The sequence below is a fragment of the Boleophthalmus pectinirostris genome, unplaced genomic scaffold (genome assembly GCF_026225935.1).
Source record: "Boleophthalmus pectinirostris isolate CB_2022bp ecotype Guang Dong unplaced genomic scaffold, ASM2622593v1 HiC_scaffold_3, whole genome shotgun sequence".
Classification (NCBI taxonomy): Eukaryota; Metazoa; Chordata; class Actinopteri; order Gobiiformes; family Gobiidae; genus Boleophthalmus; species Boleophthalmus pectinirostris.
The window spans coordinates 23255832-23282814 of NW_026571299.1; the positions used below are offsets into that span (position 1 = coordinate 23255832).

Below are 26983 nucleotides of genomic sequence, written 5' to 3' on the forward strand. Positions count from 1 at the left end.
ACTGGTGGAGCTGGATCGTCCGGATCGGATCAGAATAGCGACACAACGAGCATGCACTGAATCACTGGAAATATTTTTAAAAAGATTAGATTAGATTAAACTTTATTGTCATTACACAATGTGTAAATTAAAGGTAACAAAATGTGGTTTAGCATTGAATCAGAAGAGGAAGGAGCAGCAAGTGCGATAAATACACAATGATTATAATTATTCCTGAACGTCTGCACCAAATGTCTGCACCTTTGTTTAAAAGAGAAGATAATAAATGCGCTGACAGGATTTTGAAGGTTCAAAAACTATAATCCCAAACCATAAGGTGAATGGAAAGGGTGAACATTTCATATTTAGCTCTAAAAGTCTGATCTGTTCTACACATGTAGGTGCTGTAAAGTCATGGAACATTAACTTTAGGTCATGAAAAATTCATGGAAAAGTTTTGAAATTTTGTCAGTGAAAAAGAGTTGGAGCCCTGTAGAATATAATATGAACAAATATACAGAAGAATAAACATTTACATGATCGAGGAATAAATTCATTCAACTTTAAAATCAGAATAAATCAGCCACTTTGGAATCAAGTTTAATTCCGAATAATCATTTTCATTAGGAATTAAGTGTTTACATGGTCTTTTTTAAAGTGGAATTAACTTTTATTCAGAATTAAATTATTTTTATTCAGAATTAAAGTTCACATGTAAACGTGCCAACTGATCTACATGTTTTTTTGGGGTTTTTTTCCGATGTATTTTTGAGAAGTTAAAAACACCCATAATGACAAACAATACTGAGTTTAATGCCATCCTGTGGAACATTCCAGACAAAGTAATAACATCTCCATGGAGACAAGCAGGTGACCATCCCCCCGCTGGAGTGACCTAGTGCAGCTTTGAAACACTCCACATGTTTGTCCCTAAAAAGCCTCTGGTGAGGTTTTTGAGGTTGTGAGGAAAACCCCGTCACAGAAGATCAGACGAGCGCACGGTGACTTCACTCACTGACAGACGACAAGAACTGTGAGAGAGAGAGGAAGAGATGGAGGAGAGGTAGAAAAAGACAGCAACAGAGTGGGGTGCTGATGAAATGAAAAGTGATGGAGCAGAAAGAGAGAAAAAGATAAAGAAACACAGGGTGATAAAGAAAGAGAGAAAAAGAGGTGGAGGAGAAACAGAGAAAGTGAGGAGGAGAGAAGGAGGGAGAGAGGCTGAGGAAAAGAAATGGGGGGCAGACAAAGAAAGAGAGAGAGGTTTAAAGGAGGAGAAGAGGAGAGAGAGAAAAAATAAAGACAGAGGGTTAAAGAAGGAAGAAGAAGGAGAGAAAGAGGCAGAGAGACAGGAAGAGAGAGCTGGAGGAGAGACAGAAAAAGAGAGGCTGAGGAAACGAAATAGGTCAGAAAGCGAAAGAGAGAAGAAAGAAGGGAGGGAGAGAGAAAAGAGAAGAGAGAGAGAAAGAAAGGCGGTGATAAAGGAGGAAAGAGGAAGAGATGGAGGAAACAAGAGAGAGGAGGGCTGAGGAAAAGAGCTGCGTGCAGACAGAGTGAAAGAGAGAGAGAGGGTGGAAGGGGAGAAGATGGGAGAGAGAAAGAAAGATAATAGAAGATAAAGAAAGAGAGAAGAGAGAGGAGGAGAGACAGTAAAAGGGAGGAGGAGAGAAAGAGAAAGAAAGACAGAGGGTTAAAAGAGGAGAGTAAGATGCAGAAAGATAGGAAGAAAGAGCTGAAAGAGAGAGGCTGAGGAAAAGAAATTGGGCAGAAAGAGAAAGAGAGAAGAAGAAAGGGTGGGAGAGAGAAAAGAGAAGAAAGGTGGTGGAAGAGAGAAGAGGAGAGAGAGAAAGAAAGATGAAGAGAAGCAGAGAGTGATAAAGAAAGACAGAGAGATAAAGAAGAGAGAGAGAGGAAGAGAGAGGAAGTAGAGACAGAAAAAGAGTGGGAGATATAAGCACACTAGTTTTCTTCTGTGTGTCTCTTTCAGCACATCATATTTTACGACAATGCAAGTATCAAATATTCTGTAACATACTACAGTTACAGAAAAAATAGAAACAGAACATAGTAGAGGAAGAGAAATGAGAGGAGGAGTTGGCAGTGAAGTGATTTGAGCGAGTTCAAAGGATGTTTGTGGAGCAGATAAGTGTGTGGATTTGTTAGAGGAAAGCTGGTTGAGCAGGTACGTCTCTGTGTGTTTCCCATGTGAAAAGAACACACTGGATTAAACGAATACACACAGAGAAAGTATTGTGAGTGTAAGTGCCACACAACAACAGATGCCCCCAAAAACCTCTTCACTTTTACATTTAAATCATGGGGCATTATTCAAAAAGAAAATATATCAGCATACGTATCATTAATCTTCTTAGAATCCTACAAAATCCGACCTTTGTGAAAGCCGGATACCCTGACATCTGAACACGGACAGTTTGAATTCCCCAAAAAAGCATTGCACTCTATAGGGGCGTAAATCTGGATGAGTGTCCAAGTGATGATTCAGTATTGATATCGTGGCTGCTGTATTGATATATCACCAAGAGTGTTTTTTAGTCAATTTTACTAAATTATTTTGTTACAGCTACAGTTTTGTTGTTTGTTTAGTGGGTTTATGCGACACATTTGACATTTTCACTGTTTTGATGAGTAAAATGTTTGTGTTTCATATGAACTTTGCACAAGAAGTGGTTCAACAAAGACTTTTAGTATCAGAGCCTTGATTTAGCCTTTATTTTTTATTGAACTGTCGAATTGATTTGAAATATCGAATCAAAAGCTCACTTTATTGCGATACATATCATATCATGGCCTATGTATTGAGGTGTGTATTGTATCAGCAACTTCTTAATGATACCCAGCCCTAGCAGCCATCAGTTTTTATTATAGATTCATGACAACAACTAGCATGCTAACACACACTTCTCAGACAATAAAACACTTTCTAATTAGACGCAGATAGCACCAATAACCAAGAGCTGCTTATGTAACATATGTGTACTGGAGAAATACACATTGTGCTCAAATACAAGTACAGACCCTTGAACTAGAAAACCATTCATGTTTCATTCCAGCAGCTCATCAAAATATCTTTGTGCACTATTACTAACTTCATTACTTTCATAATATAATCGAATAAAATTCTGTTTTCTATTAAATGTAATCTCATATCTAGTGCTTAATCTGTTTAGGACAATTCATGTGTGGTGTATGGTATACTATATGGTGAATACTAAAATAATATGCATGCAATTGCTTTAGTTTAGGGACCACATTTTAATTGCTAACTAATAATTGTTATGCTTATGCGTGGTTATTCTGTTATTAGTTAGTATTTACAAAACCCTTATTTTTAGGGGTGTAACGATATCCACGTCTCACGATGCAATATCGTCACAATATGAATCCCATGGTACGATATTTATTGCATTATCATGGGAAAGTTCACGATATGGTGGAGAGGCTCACGATTAGGGATGTAACAATATCCAAATCTCAGTATGAAATCATCCTGATATACATCTCACAGTACAATATTTATTGCGATATTTTGTGGAGGTTAAACAGCATATTTTTCCTCTTAAAATGCCATGACAACACTTAATCCAAAGAACTAAAATTTCAAAGTGCTTGAACTGTTATTTCTTCATGTAGTCTGCACTGAAATGAAGCAAAGATATTTTGTCTTTGCTTAGTTTATGCAAATGAGCCATGCGGTTTTAAGTTTTAAGTGTTTCTGTGAGAGTTGCACAAAGCTGCATTAAAAACATTATAATGTCAAACAGACTGATGTGGCTCTAGAGTGGTTACGGTTTATATGTCGTAAAGTTGAATTTATTTATGCAGATTAGTAGTGCAGATAGTAATAATAATGATACAATTTTAATATAAAAACGTTAATGATTAATCGATCATCGATCCTTAATTCTCTCAAAGATCGATTAAGAAATGCCCATCCCTAGTCACGACCAAACAGCAGCGATTGGTTAAATAAAAAAAGGATCTGCCTACAGTCGAGTGACCAAAACCTAATGCTGTGAGGTCAGACGGTTTCCATGAAATGAAACCAGCTGATGAATCAGGCTAAGTTATTCAACCATCTACAACTTAAAAAGGCTCAAATCTCCTCACAATTGCAAAGAAAATGTACCCACAATAAATACTGAGCCCACAAATGATTGTTCCAACTTTCATATATTGAACAATAAATCGATATAGTATGATCATGACAGGCCTATACTTTACTACACCTTAATTAGCCTGAATAACACTTGAACAAAGACTTAATTCATAATGAACAAGATTTATTAAGAATGAACCAAACCCCTTAATTAAGTAGTTACTAGGCCTGAAGCATCAATTATTTGTTTATTATGAATTATGTCTTTTTCATGTTTTATTAAGGATGCATAGTTAGTACTTTATAAATACTAAGAGAGACATAATTAAGGACTTCAGTTTTTTATTATCCCTAAATAATAGTTACCATATATTAATTAACATGATTTTTTGGATGTATTTTCTAATCCTACATTTCCAGCAGATCATCTTTGTATCAACAGTTGTATGACCTTTTCTCCACCTCAGATCACACATGTGTTTGAGTCATGGTTTTGAGCAGGTGTCCACAAATGTTTTCCTGAGAGAAAACAAAGCACTCTGGGAAATACAGGTCAGACACTCATTACTATTCTGGACCATAGCCTTTGGGGAGAAGAGAGAACTGAGAAGAGAGAGATGAAATAACTGGAGAAAGAGAGTGAGAGAAAAAAAGGGAGGGGGCATAGACAGAAAGAGAGAGACAGAGTTTGTTTGTTGAGTTGTTTTGAAGGCACTCCCTGGTTTTTACTGTCTTAAAAACGTGTAAAACAGAACTAGTTCTGTGGAGTTGTGTGATTTCTGAGACCAGAGTGGAGTTTTGCCTTCACAGTAAAACTAACAACAACCACAGAAGTAAAATAAAATCTGATGGTGAAAATTTAAATCTGACGGTGAACCCAAACAGAGCGTCAGGGGCAGACAAAGTGACGGACACAGAGACACAAAATACAAACTCAGGATACAGCAGAAATAATGAGAAGACTTTATTCTTCACCTCTCATAAAGTGGTAAATTTAAAGTGCAGTAATGTAAAAATATATAATTTCTCAATACTTGATGATGTATCTGTACTTTTTCATGTCACAAAGTAAAATGTGCCTTGCAGATACCTCGTCAAAGCAACTCTTAACACACTACAGGGAATTTGCCCGATTTTGGCTGCAATTTGCTTCTTCCCAAGTTCAGGGAGACGTGACCCAACTTTCTGTCTTTGTTAGCGATAATGAAGCCGCTGCGCTCCCATCTTTTTGTGTCTTGTGAGCTACCCTTACAAAATGAAAATGCCGGAGAGCTACTCATTTTAGCAATTGTAAGAAATTGATTCGATATACAAGGACAAGCCTTAGATGTACAGTAAGGCTGCGTTCAGACTGCAGCCTGAAGTGACCCAAATCCAATTTTTTGGCCCCTATGTGACCTGTATCTGATCTTTTAATGACAGTCTGAACGACACAGATCCGATTTTTTCAAATGCGACCCAGGTCACTTGGAAATGTGCTCCTAGAACCGATACATATCTGATCTTTTGACATGCGACTTCAATCTGAAAGGCCAAAGTACATTCATCCCACCTACACGTTATCAACAAGACACAAACGTCACTATTCTGCGCTGAAGTAGGCGAAAATTGTTAATGAACTCCGTGTCACTGAAGCGAAGCACATCACTATCCCACCACTCTTGGCTACGTCTCCACATCCACACGTTCCTTTCAATGGACATCGCTGCCACTGCCCCACAAAACACCATGGTCAAAAACCTCGTCCTTCTCCTTCTCAATCTCCTCCTTAAAACAAGTAAGTTGTTCATGTTCTGACTCCGGTACGAGAGGAACTTTAAAATCTCCAGGTGCTCAATGCTCGCGTCCATGTTTGGACAACTTCCGTAAACACAGAGCACGCTCTCTGCAGTTGACGTCGTCGTGTCTCCAGTGCACATGTGGGACACTTTTGGGCCGTTTAATGTTCACGCTGAAGATCACATACATGTCGCATTTAATTGGAAATGTGAACGACCTCGCAAAAACATCGGATTTCACAAAAAAGTCCAAACTGAGCATTAAGCCCTACAGTCTGAACGTAGTCTTAGATGCCTCTAAATCATTAAACCAGTATCCATTTATTAGTGCTCAAAGTTCAGTGTGACTCTTGACCACCAAACATCAACAGCCAATAAAACATTAGACCATAATAGAGCATTAGAGGCAGAGGAGTGACCGACTCAGAGACGCAAGATAAAAAACTCTGGATATAGCGAAAATAATGAGAAGACTTTACTCGCCTCTCGTAAAGTTATAAATTTAAGCTACAGCATCTCATCCATATTATCCATAGAAACTGTCTTCCTCAAATAATGACCCTCAGTCCACAAAACTGTACTGTTAATCCAGTTTGAGTTGTTCTTTAAAAGTAAAAAGGTGAGAGTATTTCCTCATGTGTGTCTGTTTACATCCACACAGAGCACGGGTCGTAGTGAAGCTGCAGATTATTGATAGTGACTCTACTTCCTGTGGACTTTATCTCCAGCCTTCTGTGCTCTAAACATCCTGCATCTGAAGTTTTGCACCACATTTCACAAATAGTAACAGAGTTTTGACTTGTATCTAAACTAGAAGTGCAGAGCTCTGATCTTTTGAACACTTAAGAGTCTCAAAGCGACTGTTTTACTGTAGACAGGAAACAGCAGATGCCATCACGCTCACAGTTTTTTATCGCAGTCATATCTTGCTGCAGTTTTTTACGATCGGAGATTTTAAGTCTTGTGTCTATGGTGTGCGCTTTTTGTCGCATATTTAAAAAACGTTTAAGCCTGAAAAATCCTGTAGTGTGTGACGGTGTGAGATAGTATTTTGACCCCCATAGTATAGTGACCGTGGGGTTAACATTCCACTATAGTAAAGTGACCCCCCCATAGGATTTTGACTCACCTTACTTTTTTGTTTAGTAGTTCCTTATCTGATCATTATTTCTCATGCAATTTACTTTGATTATATATTGCTACCTATTCACTTTCTTTTAAGGTATTTTAAGGAATGTTTTGATAGATAATGACTTGATATTTTGTGTAAATGTAACGTTTTGTTAAAATTGCATATACATAGCAATCTTGTCACTTTTTACCTCCGCCAAGGAGGTTATGTTTTTGCTGGCGTTTGTCTGTTTGTTTGTTTGTTTGTTTGTTTGTTTGTTTGTTTGTCTGTTAGCAACATAACTCAAAAAGTTATGGACCGATTTTGATGAAATTTTCAGGATTTGTTAGAAATGTGAAAAGGAAGGTGATCCGGAAGAAATCCTGGATTCTGGATCACTTTGAAATTTTAGTTAACATTGTGGTAAATGGGGCCAAAAATTTGGTTTCTCAATGTCTCGTTTAATTATTGACCAAACCCCATGAAATTCTGATCCAGAAGACTGATTTTATTGCAATTTATATAAAAAATGGGGGTAGTCCTTGGCGGAGGTCTGCGCTCTCTGAGTGCTTTTCTAGTTATATAGTATTTTACATTGTTATGGTTTTTAGTTGCTATGTTTAGATAATCCTTAATCGTAATGTCAATTTAGGCAATGGTCTATTTTGTGTCTGTCTGTTTTAACAAGATTCTAAATCATTATACATTACTTTGATAACCTGACTTATTAATAACTACTTATCTAATTTTCAGTAAAATATGTGTTTAAACAACTAAGTAATTCTTTAACATTCAAAAGTTATAATCAACATAAAAAAATGCATCTGAGTTCTTCAAAAACACTTTTCAATATGTCAATATGTTTTAATTTGCAGATATAGTATTAATATTCAAAGTTTTTCTATAGAATTCAAGTTCTTTATTAATAAAATATAGATTTTCATAGGGGGGGGGGTCAATATTCTATAGGGGGATCAACATACCATAATAGGATTCTGACCACCTCACGGCGGGGTCAAAATCCTATACCACACTGGCCTTAAGTCTTACAAAGCAAACTTTTAGTCGCTTTGAGGATTTAAAGATGTCAAAAGGTTTATGTTGTGAAAATAGAAAAATCTGATCTTTGTGAACGCGGGATGGCCTGTCAGCCTTATCCAGTTTTTATTATAGATCCATGACAACAACTAGCATGTTAACATGCTCTTCCTGATTCTCAGACAATAAAATACTTTCCAATTAGACGCAGATAGCACGGATGACCAAGAGCTGGTTATGTAATATATGTGTAATGGGGAAAGACACATTGTACTCAAGTACAGGCCCTCGAACTAGAAAACCATTCATGTTTCATTCCAGCACCTCATCAAAATACATTTGTGCACTATTAATAGCTTCATTGCTTTCATAATATAATAAAATATAATTCTGTTTTCTATAAAATGTAATCTCATATCTAGTGCTTAATCTGTTTAGGACAATGAATGTAGTTTAGGGACCACATTTTAATTGTTAACTAATAATTGTTATGCTTATACGTGGTTATTCCTTTATTAGTTAGTATTTACAAAACCCTCAATTGTGCTTATTAACATTAGTTTATGGGTATATAGTATGGGTGTAACGATATCCAAGTCTCACAATATGAAATCGTCATGGAATGAACCTCACGGTATGATATTTATTGCGATATTGTGGGAAATCTCACAATATGAGGGGGAGGTACAATATTTTCTCGATACACATCTCACGGTGCGATATTTATTGCAATATTTTGTGGAGGATAAACAGCTAAAACTGTTAATATTATACTTTTTCCTCTTAAAATGCCTTGACAAGACTTAATCCAAAGAACTAAGACTTAAAAGTGTTAGAACTGTTATTTCTTGTTGTAATCTACACTGAAATAGAGCAAAGGCTCAGTTGGTAGAGCATTCGCCCACTGATCTGAAGGTCGGCGGTTCGAATCCTGCTCTCAACATAAACATCACAGGTCAGATCCACTGACCCACAGGTTGGCTGGTGTGATTCCAGCTCCCACAGATGAATGCTGCCGTTGTGTCCTTGGGCAAGACACTTAACCCACCTTGCCCACAGTGTCTGCGTACACTGGTGTGTGAATGTGTGTGTGAATGGGTGAGTGGTTCCTTGTTGTAAAGTGCTTTGAGTGCCTTGAAGGTGGAAAAGCTATAGCTATGGAAAAGATATAGCTATAGAAAAATATGACCATTTACCAAGGATCATGGTCTATGTAGTTCCCTCTTTCTTTTTTTAGCTATTGCTGCACTGTAACTCTTCATTTAAGCAAAGAGACTTGTAATTCGATATATTGTGATGGTCCTTGATATTATTGTGAGAATGATATGGTATCACGATATCTGAGTTATTGTTACATCCCTTGTATACAGACATCTAATAATGCATATAAATACAAATTAAGGGTCAAAGTTTATAACTTTACTAGGCCTGTCATGTTAACACATTTTGAAGCACTATATATTGCTACAGAGAAATATTGTGATAAACGATAATACTGAAACTACTTTATGCCTCTGACACAATGCAGGATAATCCCAGTGAACCATTTTGAAATACAGCATCATTTAAAAGCCAGAGCTGCAACAAATAAATAACAGAATGTACCAATAATTAGCCATAGAAGTTATTTATTCAACTCTCTACAACTCAAATCTAGCATTATTACATTAAAAAAAGCTAAAATCTCCTCACTTTTGCAAAGAAAATGTACCCACAATGAATACTGAATACCAAAAATTATTATTCCAACTTTCATATAAAAAAAAAAATTAAATTAGGTACAGTCCCTTTAACTAGAAAACCATCCATGTTTCATTCCAGCAGTCCATCAAAATACCTTTGTGGACTATTACTAACTTCATTGCTTTCATAATATAATAAAATATAATTCTGTTTTCTATTAAATGTAATCTCTTCTCCATCTTCTTTCCTCTGTGTCTCCATGGCGCCACATCTGCACTTCCTTTGCCAATCATAAAAGCGTGCGAATTTGAAAAACGCAGATGGAGCGGTGATCGTTGGATGCTGGTCGTGACGCGTGGCCCCGGCCCCTCCCTGTTGGCGGCGTTCTCTGCTGCTTCACACGAGCTAAAAATACCCCACATGACCGCGCCACACTAACTCCGGCGTTCATGCATTTCTTATGGAGAGGTTAGCAGCTTTTTGCTGTGTTCGGAGCAGAAATACACACAGAGATGGACAGAGCGGCTTTGGAGTTTGAGCTGGTCTCCTCTTTAGCTATTCTCTCCTGCTTCTCTCCCTTTTCTGTCCTCATATCCCCCTCTCTCCTCTCTTTATCTTTGCATTTACGCTCCTATAATGTGGACATTCTTAGCTTTGCAATAATAACTTGTTTGCAGTACCTTTTCCAGCGCTGGTCCCGTTTTTCTGCTCGTTTTTGCACAATATTTGCAGATGTGGCGTGGACTTGTGCACGGGGGGGTAGGGTCTTCACATATGTACAGAGCGGAGGCAGCTCGGTGTCACGTGACTCACAGGAAAAGTGCTGTGTGTGCACCTAACATGTGAGTGTGCACATTCACTACAGACGAGAGGAGAGAGGAGTGACTGAAGGAGGAGGAGGAGGAGTTTGAGCTAGGGATGGGCATTTGATAAAATTATCTTAATCGATCGTTGTTGCGTTTGTCAAAAACAGGACAGCGTACGGGGGGTGGGAGGTGGGGCCTCGTCATCGACATTGAGCTACTAGCTTTTAATGTTTTCGGTGTCCTGGTGAGCTTTTTCCCACTGGACACCGAAACATATGGGCTGCTTTGTACACTGTGCACATGGACTCCCATTTGTTCCAAACGGAAAGCGGGGAATTCGTTAAATGCGCATTTGCGCTTCGGCATGTTGCAGACTGACCGACTGTTCGTGTCTGCTCGCTCCTTCTGAGTGCAGAGAGCTACATGTACGGACCCCTGTTTGTCCTCGGACATGGACGTTTGGTCAGCCTACGCAAAAAATGAACGTAATCGATGAAATTCTTAATGTTCAATTATCGATTAATCGACTAATCATGCCCATCCCTAGTTTGAACGCAATTCATACTGCTGTAAAAACCTAAGAAAGGTAGATAGTAGGACTGATAACATTCATTTATTTATCTGTTTATTCCATTCATTACATATAAAAAAGATATTAACAGTGTCATAACGTTAAACATACAAGAAGAAATGATTGAAAAGGAGCAGAAAGAACAGCCACATTATGTTATCTGCCCCCTTTTCCAGACAATACATGAGCGCTGATAGTTAATTTTCGTACTTTGAGCTGATGCCGCCCACATTCCCCGGGGGTGTGATGCTCACTGTAGGCACCGCTCTGTCTGAAGCCTTGTTAGAATTTAATCTGAGCTTTATTTCAACACACAATCTGACCAGAAAGAGCTGATTTAGCCAGTGTGGTATAGGATTTTGACCCCGCGGTGACGTGACCCCGGGGTCAACATACCATATAGTATTTTGACCCCGGGTTAGAGTCCTATTATGGTATGTTGACCCCCCTATAGAATATCCCCCCCCCCCATGAACATCTATATTTTATTAATAAACAACTTGAATTCTATAGAAATATAGAATACTATATTCTATATTCTATAGTACGATATCTGCACATTAAAACATATTGACATATTTCAAAGTGTTTTTTGAAGAACTCAGATGCATTTTTATGTCGATTATAACTTTTGAATGTTAAAAATGACTTATTTGTTTAAACACATATTTTACTGAAAATAAGATAAGTAGTTATTAATTATTTAGATAATCAAAGTGATGTGTAATGATTTGGAATCTTGTTAAAATAGAGACACAAAATAGACATTATGAGGAGGAGTCCAAATCCTATGGGGGGTCACTTTACTATAGCGGTATGTTGACGCCGGGGTCAGTATACTATGAGGGTCAAAATTAGGGATGGGCATGATTAATCGATTAATCGATAATTGATCATTAAGAATTTCATCGATTACGTTAATTTTAATTGACAAACCGAATGTAGGTCGCTGTGCGTAGCGTGACCAAACAGGGTCCGTACATGTAGCTCTCTGCACTCAGAAGAAGCGAGCAAACACAAACAGTCGGTTAGTCTGCAGGGAACCGAAGCACAAATGCGTATTTAACGATGATTTGTACAAGAAATTCCACGCTTTCCGTTGCGTTCGGGACAAGTGTGAGTCCATGTGCACAGTGTACAAAGCAGGAACATATGTTTCGGTGTCCAGTGGGAAAAAGCTTTACCAGGTGAGAGTTGCGCAATGTCGATGACGAGGAACCACTTCCCACCTCCCGTACGGTGTCCTGGTTTTGACAAACGCAAATCTGGTCACACTAACCTGTGTTCCACTGAATCATGTATTTTAATCCAACAGAAATTGAACTGCATCAGCGACACAAGAGCTGTAGTTTTATCTTCGCTGAGTTTATGCAAATTAGCGATGCGGTTTTAAGTTTTGTTTCTGTGAGACTTGCGCAAAACTGAATTAAACTCATTATAATGTCAAACGGATTGATGTGGTCTAGAGTCGTTACGGTTTATATGTTGTAAAGTTGAATTTATTTATGCAGATTAGTGGTGCAGATAGTAATAATAATGATGATAATTTTAATATAATAACGTTAATGATTAATCGATAATCGATCGTTAATTATTCCTACGATCGATTAAGAAAATTTCATCGAATGCCCATCCCTAGTCAAAATACTCACACCGGAACTACAACAGATGAGCTGATTTGTACTGTTAAACAAGTCCCTCTCACACATTTTTTCAGTGTCAGTAGATAGATGAATAGGGCAGCATATCATTAAGAATTTGCCATTACAATACATACCTCGATACATAGGCCACGATACGATACATATGTTCATACAGTGCACTTTCGATTCAGTATGATATATTTCAAATCGATTCGATACGGTTCAATAAAAAATAATGGCTGTGATACTAAAAGTGTTTGTTAAACCACTTCCTGTGCTTCTTAATATGAAAAACGATCATTTTAATAATCAAAACAGTGAAAATATCAAATGTTTTGTATAAACGAGTTTCCTTCCTCTGAACAAGCAACAAAACTGTAGAATATACTGTAAAATATACCAAAAAATACTCTTGGTGATATATCGATACAGCAGCCCACAATATCAATACTGTATCATCATGTTAAACGATACGATATAGTGATGTTTCAATTTCTGCACACCCCTATAGATGAATAGATTCTTTATTTATCCCAAAGGAAATTAATTGTTCAAGCATCACAATGATACATAATAATTATAACATCAGTAATTCAATTTATAGAAATTGTATAGCTTTATGGTGTCTAGAACAAACGTCATAGTCATTCACACCTAGGGCTGTGGCAAAAATCATAAGATCAAATAAAGCAATTTCTGCTTTGGTCGATCTTGATGATAAGGCGTGAACAATTTAATTGACAGGTCAAAGCTAATCATGTGGCAGTGAGAGTGCGTAGAGCTGATGAGGTTTTACTCTCTTGTTTAGGAAAAGCAGCCTGAGCTTACAGCGTTTCCTCACGTGTTCACAAGTTTTAACTTAAATCTGCACAATTTGATGAAAAGTCCAGTGTCTCTCTCCCTCTGCCTCTGTTTGTACCATCTGACCATTTCCCCTCTCTCTCTGCTCCTCGCCTTTTCTCCTCTTTCTTTCTCTCTTCTGCCGCTTCTCATCTTTATAATCCAAGTTACGTAAAGTAAACTCTTACTTACTTACTTACTTAAGAGCTCATTTAGCGCACGGACATCACCCGTGTTTCTGTTGATAGACATTGATGATGTTGATTGACTGCTCTTTCTACTTGAAGTATGTCTGTTTATGATTTAATGAGATGGAAGAAGAATGAATCGAAAATCAAGATCAGTCAGTATGGGGCGGGGGAAGAAATCATGATTCTTTTTTCCCCATATCGTCCAGACCTACTCATAGCTTTTTGTCGAAAATCACCTAAACAGAATCATGAATGCTCGTACTGATCATAGGCTCCTGAAGATGTATTGTGTATTTTTTCTTGTGTTTTTAGACTTAAACTTACAGTATTTGTCTCCATAGTAACATGTAACAATAACCAAAATATCATGATATCGTATCATCAGAAGTCTCACAATAATATCAGAGGCCATCACAATGTCTCAAATTACAAGTTTCTTTGCTTAAATTAATAGTTATGGTGATTTTAATGTCTTTCTTTATGATTTTAATGTGTTTCTTATTCTGTAAAGCACTTTTAAATTACTTTGTGTATGAAATGTGCTATTCAAATAAACTTGCCTTGCTTTGCCATGGTGCAGCAAAACAGAGGGAACTACATAGACCATGAGCCTTTGCTCTTCTCAATGTAGACTACATCAAGAAATAACTGTTATGAAGCACTTCAAAACCTTAATTCATCATATCACCTAAGGCTTTTCAAGGCTTTTAAAAGGAAATTGCATATTCACAATTTTGTGAGCCTCCACAAAATACTGCAATAAATATCGTACTCTGAGATGCATATCGTGAAAATATTGCATAGAGGGATTTTGATATTGTTACAGCCCTAATGTTAACTGCTGAACATTCCGCCATGCACATACATGCAGAACACCCTCAGTGCCAAGTATCATGAAAAGAAGAAGCACAAAAATGGGGTATCGTCACATTAATCACATCCCAGTTACATTTTTATTGTCATACTCCCCAGTGCTGTCATGATAGTAAAACTTAGAATTTGATTTTGATACGATAGAATACCCTGGATACCTCATACTGATTTCCACTCCACAAATATAAGACAAAAGTGCTTTTATTTTAGTCTAGGGATATAACAGTAATCGAAATATCGTGATATGGTACCATCAAAGTTCTCACACTAATATTGTGAGCTGTCACAATATATCAAACAATAAGCTTCTTTGCTTAAATGCATTGTTCTATTGCAGTAACAGCTAAAAAAAAATGAAGGAAACTACACATTGAAATGGAACTAAAAGATCATGGTCTGTGTAGTTTCCTCCATTTTTTTTTTTTTTTTAAATCTTTCAATATATTGTGTGAGAACTCTGACGGTACCATATCACGATATTTCCATTATTGTTACATTCCTAGTCTAAAATCCGTGATCTTTTAGTTCCATTTCAATGCAGAAAAACTGTTATAACTGTTAAAAGAACATTTCTATCTTAATTTTGTGTACTATGACACTAATATAGCCCCCAAGACAAGCCTTTAAAAAAAGAAATAGTAGCATAAAATTCTGTTAGCATCACAATATTGCATTAAATATCGTATCATGAATAGGGCTGTCGCAATAACCGCAAAAATGAATCACCGCGGTACTAAGAGGTCCACCGTGGTGCATGTTGAGTCACCACGATCACTGCACGTGACCAACGTGACCCAACCCAGAGTCCTGCACGGGTCCACCCGCACCCGCCCGGACCCATTACCGCCCATGCCAGTGATAACCCAGGACTAACGCAGGACTAACCCAGGACTAACCCAAAACTAACCCAGGACTAACCCAGGACTAACCCAGGACTAACCCAGGACTAACCCAGGACTAACCCAGGACTAACCCAGGACTAACCCAAGACTAACCCAGGACTAACCCAGGACTAACCCAGGACTAACCCAGGACTAACTCAGGACTAGCGCAGGACTAACCCAGGACAAACCCAGGACTAACCCAGGACTAATCCAGGACTAACTCAGGACTAACTCAGGACTAACCCAGGACTAACCCAGGACTAATCCAGGACTAGGGCAGGACTAAGTCAGGACTAACCCACCACTAACCCAGGACTAGTGCAGGACTACCGCAAGACTAACCCAGGACTAACCCAGACTAATCCAGGACTAAGGTGCGCCTGCATAGGCACAGAGTTCTAGGCAAAAGGACCCGCGTAGATCTCTGCGCCGCGGTAAGTGCAGCCTTCGCCTGATCGCGCTTTGTGGACACCCTGCTTGGGGTCCTCTCTCTCTTAAGTCCATGGGTACCCGACCTGGTGCAGGACTCTGACCTGAGCTGTCACAGTGAGAGCTGGAGAGATGCAGCGGCACTTGTTCCAAAGCCAAATGTTACTTCTCCCACACTACACACGCTATATCCACACGACAACCAAGGTACATGTGCATCTGTGCAACAAGTGCATCATCAGAGAGAGTTTTCAGAGCCACTGGAAATATTGTAACTCCGGGGGATGGGGGGTGAGGGACATACCACGGTCTTGAGCCGCTATACCACACCGCAGGAGAACTTCCCTAACCGCGACAGCCCAAATCATGAAATTAATCTTGTAATTGTATCATATTGTGTGATTTACATATCGTTACATCCCTGTTTTAGACAACATTTGGCAGTACCCTTGAGCTGCTTGTTCAAATGAGGATCTTGTTTCAGTATGTTTTAGTATTGGTGATTAGTACTATTTTTTGATACTTCCACTTTTCCACTTTTTGAAATCAGTTTTCAATTGTCCTGAACCAACCCCTCTGATGCGTCCTGACTTGTGTCTTGTGTGGAGCAGAGTTCAGTGTTTACTCTTTTGGGAAAACAGCCTGTGGGAAATAATGTGGAGTTTAATCAGATTTCCGAAAAACTATAAAAGGAAATGATAAATGTAGGTCTGTCACCATTTTGAAGTGCAATGTATTGCTATGGGAACAACTGCAATGAATGAAAATACTGAAGACAGTTTATACCACTGACAACACAATTCCACAAGATGAGACAAAGGACGAGACTGGGTCCATGAGAACGAGACAAGATGAGGTTTTGACATCATTTGTAAGAAATATTAAAATTGTGCAATCCAGACCAAAATTTTGTTCTAACAATTTATTTATTTGTTTAATTTAAAGAGTATATAGTGTGTCTGCAGTCAGTCCAGAACTCTCCGGCACGACTTTTAACAGAAACCAAAAAACGAGAACATATCACACCAAATTTAGAATTGATTTTGAGATGTTATTGTTTGTTTTTAAAGCTCTGAATGGACTGGCCCTATATTACATCTCAGATCTCATCCAAATTTACTCCCCTGCATGTGCTCTGAGGTCTGAGGGCCAGCTCCAGCTCGGGGGGCCAAAGACGAGACTTAAACCCAGGGGGGACAGGACCTTCTCTGTGACCGGCCCCGGACTATGGAACACTCTGCCCCCCCACTTCCCAACAGCCCCACAGTGGAGAGTTTTAAGACCCACTTTTACTCTCTGGCTTTGAACACGGCATGAGTTGTGTGTTCCTCTGTGTCTTTTATCTAATTTAATTACATTTTTTTATTAGATTTTATTCATTTTTTAAAATATTTTTTAGCTTTATACATTTTAACATGTTTTATGTATTGTTTTTTTTTTATGATTTACTATCTTTTATTATATTAATTTGGCTGTCCAGCTATAGAAATCAAGTGGATTGGATATAATTATGCTGTTTCCTGATGTTCTAATGTAGTTTCCTCATCACAAACAAACCTGGAGTTGTGTTTTGTTTCATTCACATGTTTTAACACACAAACCCTGCACATTTACGCTTCTTCTCTCAAACAGAAAATAATCTGTTCCAACTTGTGATGCCATGTGGTAATACAGGAAGTGCTTCACTTTGTCTTTAAACTCCGCACACCTTCACGAGAATCATTTGGATCATTTCAGCCTTAGAGTTGCCAATTTCTACTGAGTTAATGGTGCTTTTGATCATCCATCTCGGATCTCAGATATGAAGTCACGTTCACACTTCAAGCCTTTTATTATGTTTCGCGTGTCCGACTTGGAGAAAAATATGGACGTCACCCAGAAAGCTGTTACTGTTGTTGTTGTTGTTTATCATCTGTTAGCAACTCTGGGGACTTTTAGCAACACACATTGAAAACAAATGTTTGTTCAGACGCATTAAGGTATTGCAATAATACAGACACAGTAAGGTATTGCAGTAGTAAAGACACATTAAGATATTACAGTAGTACAGACACAGTAAGGTATTGCAGTAGTACAGACGCAGTAAGGTATTGCAGTAGTACAGACGCAGTAAGGTATTGCAGTAGTACAGACGCAGTAAGGTATTGCAATAATACAGACATAGTAAAGTATTGCAGTAGTACAGACGCAGTAAGGCATTGCAGTAGTACAGACGCAGTAAGGTATTGCAGTAATAAAGACACATTAAGATATTACAGTAGTACAGACACAGTAAGGTATTGCAGTAGTACAGACGCAGTAAGGTATTGCAATAATACAGACATAGTAAGGTATTGCAGTAGTACAGACGCAGTAAGGCATTGCAGTAGTACAGACGCAGTAAGGCATTGCAGTAATATACTCGCAGTAGTGTATTGCAGTAATACACACACAGTAACGTATTGCAGTGGTACAGAAGCAGTAAGTTATTGCAGTAATACAGATGCAGTAAGGTATTGCAGTAGTACAGACACAGTAAGGTATTGCAGTAGTGCAGGTATTACCTTACTGTATGTAAGGTATTGCAATAATATGAGTGACTGAAATTGTTATTTAAACCACCAAAGCTCCAAATACAATGAAAACAGTTCATACTTAAAAGTGACACTGGGCACAGCCATCTTGGATTCTATCTCGGAATCCTTGCTTGGTCTCGTCTGAGTTATTTCGAGTTCATGACATCACAAGGTGGAACAGAATGTTTTGAGCTCTGAAGATGTAGACAGACTAATAATAAAGTGTTACTCAAACATGTGTGAATGAAACAAAACACTCTGGGTCTGTTTTGATGAAATGATGACATTATAACATGGCTTAAATCTCATAAGATCTGCACAGGACTTTTCATGTTTTTGTGTCGTTATTAGAGCCCGACCGATATGGATTTTGCTGTGGCCGATATGAAAACCGATATAATGCCGTTGGCGCTGCCGATAACCGATATAATCGCCGATATATTTTTGTGATGTAAAAATTCACTGTAAATGTTCAATTGTTTAAAAAACTTAGATTTGGCTCTGGTGGATTTAAAATTGGGTTTATTTAGGCAACATTTATTGTTATTCTGCCTCTTTACATCATATTTACAGACAGTAGGTTGGCTTAATGGCATTTTTGCATCACACATCCTAGACACTAGTGATGGGTATTCCAGTTCTTTTTAGAGAACCGGCTCTTTTGGCTCGGCTCACTAAAAGCTGCTGGTTCTTTTGGCTCCCAAGTGGCTCTTCAGATTGTTTTGTTGCAAGCAGGTCTAAAGCAGGACTGAATCAGGACTGAACCAGGTCTAAACCAGGACTGAAAAAGGACTAAACCGGGACTTATTTATTTTATGCTAAACTACAGTCAAATATGCTCGTTTTTTTATTTTTATTTTTTTAATCCTACGTACACGCAAATTTCTCAAAGTTTCGTTTTTAGCCGCTGCCGCTGTCAAACCACGAGTCTGCACGCGGCGTGAAGAGAAAAAAAAGTGTGAGAAAGAGAAAACACGGCTCCCAATAAGGATCAGGCTCCCGTCGTTCCCTTCAAAGAGCCGGTTCTAAGAGTCATTTCGTTCGCGACGGACCCATAACTAGTAAAGAAAGTAGCGCTATTAGCCTTTAGCCGTAAATACGTGCGCGCCGCGGTAATTAATTATATGCGCAAATGTCATAATTCACACCAATATTCACAGCTCATTTACATATCAGTGCAGGTCCAGTAGCAAATATACGGCCAATATAGTCACTTTACAATAGACCAATAGAAAACAGTCTGTTTATGTGCAGGAGCTACAGCAGCTAACCCATAACAAATGACAAAAACTAGCTTCAGAGTCGACATATTTCCAACACTCACCGCTCACACAGGCTCCTCCTCACATCACAAATCTGCACTAATAAATGTCCTTTTAATCCAGACTCAAACCGATTGTCCGTAAAAAGAATATAATCTCAGTGTTTGGATCTGTGTCTGCAGGTGTAAACAAACACACGTGAGTGACGCGACTCTGTGGTGTGTTCAGGGACAGTACAGACACACACACAGACAAATGACTCCGTAGATAAATAATATATGTGGAGCCACATATTAGGACATTTATCTGTCTGTAAATTGGATTAAATGAACAGATAGCCGATATGCCTAAAGTTGCCCATATCAGCCGATAATATCGGCCAACCGATATATCGGTCGGGCTCGTCGTTATAGCACAGTGTTTTGGAACTACAGCTTCTCAAGGAGGTGCAATGCTTAACCCTTTTCTGTCCAATCCAAATCTCATGAGATCACTTTTCTCTTGTGTGCACAGTTGCGGTAATTCTGTCTCATGAGATCTTGTGGCACGAGATCTTGTCCAATCCGCACCACTGACACGATAACCCTAAAGCAGGATTATCCAAGTAAAGCCTTTTCTAATAGAATGAAAATAGAAATAAGAACAGAAACATGCAAAGTAACTTTAGTCCAGCTTATTTGGTGATGTTTCTTCTCTTTTGTTGTTAATAGTACGGTCAGTTCACGTTTTATGGGATACCTGAACCTCAACCAACACATTTACAAGCATGTTTAAGCCATAGATTGTTTAAGTGGACATAACCTGCTAACCACTGCACCCCAAATAGGAAGAGAGCATGGGCACACTTCCAGCTCCATCAACTCTGGCTCCAGTTTTCTTTCTATTGATAAAACATCTCCTCTCTCTCTCTGTAACTGCTGCTGTCAGGCTCTTTATTTTGGTCTTAAAATGTTCATATTAACCCTGTCTACTTGATTCACTATTTTGTCTGTAAATCAAGATATGAACTTTAACAAAACAGGTAAATCGGGGGCCTTCTTCCCCTGAGGTCACAACAGGTTTGATTGACAACGTTACTAGGCGCTTGCTCCATGCTAAATCCTGCAGTGTGAATAGGAAGGGGAGTTAAAGGTATCAACATCCTCGCTCTGGGTTGGCTCTTTGGATGCTATGATACTCACGGTCGGAATTCCAAATATGGAACTGGCTCCAAATTCAAGCTTAGATGAGCTTCATTTGACTGGAGCTGAACACTATGGGTGATGTTACACTCACTTAGTCCACATCTTTTATACAGTCTATGGTTTCAGCACAGTTCTGCCATTGCCATTTTACGGCCCAAGTATGAAAAATGAATAAAATTAAGGAAAAAATGTATGAAAAAATTTATAATTTGTCATATATTATACTTGACACCTCTGCTACTTTTTCATGTCACAAAGTAAAATGTGTCTTGCCCAAGTACAGATACATCATCAAAGCAAGGCCGCCTCACACTCCAGGAGAATTTACTGGCTGCAAGTTCTGATCCGACTTTGTGTCTTTGTTAGCGCTCCTTGTGTGTGTGTGTGTGTGTGTGTGTGTGTGTGTACTGTCAGTGTGACTCTGACCACCAAACATCAATAGCCAATAAAACATTAGAGCATAATAGAGCATTAGAGGCAGAGGAGTGACGGATTCAGAAAAGCAAGATAAAAAACTCTGGATCTATAGCGAAAATAATGAGAAGACTTTATTCCTCACCTCTCATAAAGTTGTAAATTTAACCTACAGAATCACATCCACATTATCCATAGAAACTGTCTTCCTCAAATAATGACCCTCAGTCCACAAAACTGCACTATTAATCCAGTTTGAGGGTGTTTTTAAAAGTAAAAAGGTGAGAGTAGTTTCTCACGTGTGTCTGTTTACATCCACACAGATCGAGGTGAAGCTGCAGATTAGTGACAGTGACTCTACTTCCTGTGAACTTTATCTCCAATCTTTCATGCTTTTAAAATCATGTATCTGAAGTTTTGCACAACATTTCACAAATAATAATAACACTGTTTTGACTTGTATCTAAACTAGAAGTGCAGAGTCTGATCTTTTGAACACTTAAGAGTCTCAAAGCGACTGGTTTTACAGTAGACAGGAAAAAGCTGACGCGAGGTGCACTCACAACTTTATATCCTGTGGTCCACAGACAGATCCCACTGCAGTCTTTGTGATCGGAGATTTTAAGTCTCATAAGATTCTCCTTGTGTCTGTGGTGTGTGCTTTTTGTCGCGCTTTTGAAAATCGTTTCAGACCGAAAACTCCTGTAGTGTGTGGCGGCCTTTAGGATCAAACTAAGACCTCTGTGTACTGTCTGTGTCTTAATTATTACACGTTTTTTATCGCCCACAAACAAGGCAGTAGCACTGGTGTGTGGTTAGCATGCTAGTTGCTGTTAACAGTCATGTGATAGTACTCTACTGTGGTCTCTGAATGTTGAGAATAGTGCTTATAAACTCATTGTGGTGATTTGTGTTTAATTTTTTTGTATTGAAATGGACTTGGATGTGTTTTTACTAGTGTATTTTAGTCAGCAGTGAATAAAAAGTGACTTGTGTGTGATGTGTGTGTTCTTCTTGTGTCAGCAGTGTGAGCTCCAGAACAGTCAAATGTTGCTGCTTGTGTCATATTGTGTGGACAGTGGACAGTGGACAGTGAGGGGAGGCTCTGCTGGGCACAGATGGACTGAAGGCAGGGGGCGCAGGGACCAGCTCCTGTCACCTCCTCTCCTCTTTTTCTATTTCTCTCGCTCGCTCCTTTTTCACTCTCTGTCCTTCTTTTTCCTCTGCTCCTGACCCTCTCTTCCCTCTATTTCTCTCTCTCTTCTTTCTCTCTCTCTCTCACATCTCTCTTCTCTTTCAACTCTCTCCCTCTTACCTCTCTTCCTCTCTCCTTTCTCTCTTGCTCATCTTTCTCCCTCCTCCCTCCCTCTCTTTCTCTCTCCTCTTTCTCTCTCTTGCTCATCTTTCTGTCCTCTCTCTTTCTGTTTCTCTCCTCTTGCTCATCTCTCTCTCCTCCCTCTCTTCTTCTCTCCTACCTCTCTCGCTTCACTTTCTCTCTCTCTTGCTTATCTCTCCCTCCTCCATCTCTCTCTTTCTCTCTTCTTTTCCCCTCTTTCCCTCTCTCGCACATCTCTCACTCTCCTCCATCGCTTTCTCTTTCATCTCTCTCCCTTCCCTCTCTTTCTTTCTTTCTTTCTTTCTCCTCTTCTCTCCTCTTTCTCTCTCATCTCTCTCCCATCTGTCTTTCTTTCACTCTTTCCTCTTTCTCCTCTTCTCTCTTTCTCTCTCTCATCTCTTCCTCACTCCATCACTTGTCTTTTTCCATCCCCTGCTCCCCCTCTCCTCCTCTCCCTTCTTTCCCCCTTTGTCTCTTCTATCTCTCCTATCATCTCCCTCTCTTCTTTCTATCCTCCTCTCTCCTTCTGTCTCTCTCTTTCTCTCTTCTCATCATTCATCATCTTATACTGTGGACATGTTACATTTTTAGTTTTTGTGATAACTGCTCATTTACTCTCTGTATGTCACTGATTCATCTTCCGCCCACTCTCCTCCTCCTCCCCTCCTCCTCTCCTCTTTTTTAGAACAGTTTTGTTTTTCTCTTACGAAGAATGACTCCTCGCCGCACCAACGTGGGCTCCCATCTGCTGTTTTGTTCCCACCAGCAGATTGTAAACATTAGCTGCCATTTTGTGGTTTTGAGCAAATTTATGAAAGAAAGTGACAAACATTCAAGCTGTTATATTTGTTCAAATGCTCTCGAAAACGTGAAAAACCTTTTTAAACAGTTTGCAGTGGGCGGCACGCGGGTACTGTACCTGCTGTCTCCTGCCCAGGAGAGGGGGATGTTCTCGCCGGCCTTTAGTCATTCGTGTCACTGTGATGTATCGAGTTAGAAAATCAGCTTCTATATCATAATAAAATGAAATGTGAATGTACCAGACCAAATGTGGGGCCTTGTTTATGTCATTTTACCGATCTTACCGAAGCAGCCCACATTTTTTCATTATGTAATATCAATATAATCCTCATTTCCTCGCAGAAGTTTACTATGAAATCGTTTTAAATGTGGTTTTTTGTTGTTGTTGTTCCTCATTTCCTATAACATCTGTAACTGCTGATTTGGGATCTGCTTATCTGCTGACATGAACATCATTTGTAAACAGCACAACACAAGAAACTTAGAAAGCTACAGGGGGGCACCAGTCACAAAACTTTTGTTGTGTCTTTAGGCAAGACACTTCACCCACATTGCCTAGTATGAAAGTGGTGTGTGTGAGTGATGGTGGTGGTCAGAGGGGCCGATGGTGCAGATTGGCAGCTTCGCTTCTGTCAGTCTGCCCCAGGGCAACTGTGGCTACAATAGTAACTTACCACCACCAGGTCTGGAGTGAATGAATAATGAACTGTAAAGTGTCTTTGAGTGTCCAAAAAACGCTCTATAAAAGTGATGCATTATTATTATCATTAATAATTTGTAAAAAAAATCATTCAGAATCACTTTTAGGAAGGAACTGAAATATGTAAGATCAAATCCTGAAATAGTTACCTGTGATGAATTTTCTGAGACAAGTGATGGCTCTGCCCAACCTGCCATCTGACCACATAGAACCAGCATTTTATCATCTTAAGAACCACTGCCCAAGTTCTGCAGATGGACGGAGGAGAGTACTGGCAATTCTTAATTATAATGTAATTAATACAATGTATTTAATGATTTTTTTTTTTAAATCGATATGTATATAGATGAACTAACTTTTATAAAGGTTACAATTCAAGAGGACTTTCCAGCAGGTTTCCATCCAAAGTTCTCCCTCACTTACTGTATGCATTCAGAGCATCCCATTTACTTACCGTGACCTAGAACCCAAAACATGCTACATGTCTCCAAGAACAGTTGATAGTTAAGGTCAGTTAAATACAATCAATCAATGAATCTGCCCTGGGACGACAGGTGGAAATTAGCACTGATGCTACAACCTGATGTACAATGCATCTCTCCTGTAAAAAAGGTTAATGTAAAAATTGCATGCTGTCGCTGTCTCAAATAAATAAATAGATAAATAAATAAACGAGTTTATGAGCGCTTTCACGACTTTCAGAAACCAGAGCAATGTTTTACGTGCACATCCTGATTTATCTGATGTAAAACACTTACAATAGAAAGTTGAGTCGGTGGAGCCAAATTGCAGCCAAACTGTCCATTTTTACAATCTGTGGTTAAGGACAAGAAATAATGGGGGAAATATTGTGTCTTCTCGCATGAATTTCCAATTTTCAAACTCTCTCCTCTTAATGTACTGTTTTAAATGCAACTGCAATTGTTTGAGCTGATAATATTCTGGGAATGATACTGAAATTAAAAAAATATAAAGATATCTACTACCAATATTACTGTAGTTTCTGATTTATGTTCTAATGTTATTTCCTCATCACAAACAGGCCTGGAGTTGTGTTTTTTTTCATTCACATGTTTAACACACAAACCCTGCACATTTAGGCTGAGTTCTTCTCTCAAACACTCTAAGTATTTGTACCTCTACCTACTCCTTTTGCATCTTGTGTAATCCTTATGTAATTGATGTTTATTTGAATTTATTACTATTATGAATAGAATTTTCTAACGAGTTGTGTGTTTTCGTTCACAGGGGACATCACACAAAAGGGCTATGAGAAGAAAAAGACTAAACTTCTGGCTCCGTTCATCATCCAGGCGCCTCCAGGTAAGAAATAAACAAGTAACAAAAATATGTCGCACAAATCTTATGTTGTACATTTAAATTTTACTGAAAACATCTTTATATTGTTGAGCTGTCCATCACTTTGAACAATAATGGCCTCTGAAAAGATTATAATCTGCGAACCAGGAAGTAACAGTGGTGTACTGTTAGCATGCTAGTTGTTGTTACCAATGGTGTGAAAATGTTGTGTAAAAACAAAATACTGAATTAAAGCTGTTCACTGGTTCATCATCAAAACTTACTCAATAATATTCTTAAATCACTTACGAAGCAACATTATTGATTCACATTAACATATCACATCATAATTCAGTGTTTTTTGTTTTTTTTTCCAGTGGAGCCTCCTCCTAAGAATGATGTCCAACCTGCTGCTGCCCCGCCCTCCTCCTCAGGCCACGCCCCTCAATCGTCGAATGCGTCGCGGTACAGAGAGAGGCGCTCCAAGAGGTCGCACCGCAATGGAGGCACCAGGGACGACCGCTACAGATCAGGTAAGAGTTACAACCAGGAACTGTACGCTTTACAGATCAAATTAACACCCAAACCAGGGATGACATGCATGAGATCAAATGATAAAATTAGTTTATTTTGTAATTCCAAATGAGCTTAAACGCGCCAGTCAGAGTCAACCAAAGGGCTAAATCCGTGTATCATTCGTTCATTCATTTTTCAATATAAAACCAAAAATAAGAAAATGATAAAAACAACTATTTTCTTCATTATTTGTCTTCAAAACCAAAATGAAAAAACAGATAATGATTCGTTTTTTCAGTTTTGATTTTGTGTAAAGGAATGAAGAAGTGGATAATGGCCTTTTTTCTTTTCCGAGACTTAATCTGTGATGCCGGACTTTTGCGCCACAAAACTGAATGAGCCAGGACTAAATCTTTTTCAGTCCTGGTCTGGTCCTGGTCTGGTCCTGGTCTGGGTCCCAGTCTCAGTCCTGGTCTCAGTCCTAGTCTCAGTCCTGGTCCTGTTCCCGGGTCTCAGTCTTGGTCTCAGTTTTGGTCTCAGTTCTGGTCTCATTTCTGGTCTGGTCCCGGTCTAAGTCCTGGATGCCGTCCCAGGTCTGGTTCCTGTCTGGTTCAGTCTGTATGTGGCGCTAAAGTCCGGCATCACAGTTGAAGTCATGGAAACAGGAAACTGTCATTATCCATTTTTTCCATTATTCATTTAAACACAAAATCGAAAACTGAAAAATTAATTGTTATCCGTTTTTTTCATTTTGGTTTTGGAGACAAATAATGAAGAAAACAGTTGTTGTTTTTTTTCATTTTCTTATTTTTTGTTTTATATTGAAAAACAAATGGCACATGGACTGGACCGTATGTGACCTGAAGCTGGACGTTGCTCAGGTCTGGGTTAACACATCAACGACAGCAAAACATGTAATTAATTCAAAAAACAAGAACGTCCAGTTCAGATCAGGTAAGCTCTGAAACCACAA

General features: G+C 38.8%; 1 protein-coding gene across 1 annotated transcript in view; it reads left to right on the forward strand.

Moving 5' to 3' along the window:
• The window catches only part of dip2bb (disco-interacting protein 2 homolog Bb), a 109167-nt gene that overhangs the window by 28850 nt on the left and 53334 nt on the right, over positions 1–26983 (forward strand). The window contains exon 2 of the mRNA XM_055160553.1: positions 25444–25518. Coding sequence (XP_055016528.1) covers positions 25444–25518 — 75 coding nt within the window. The remainder of the gene's footprint in view (positions 1–25443; positions 25519–26983) is intronic.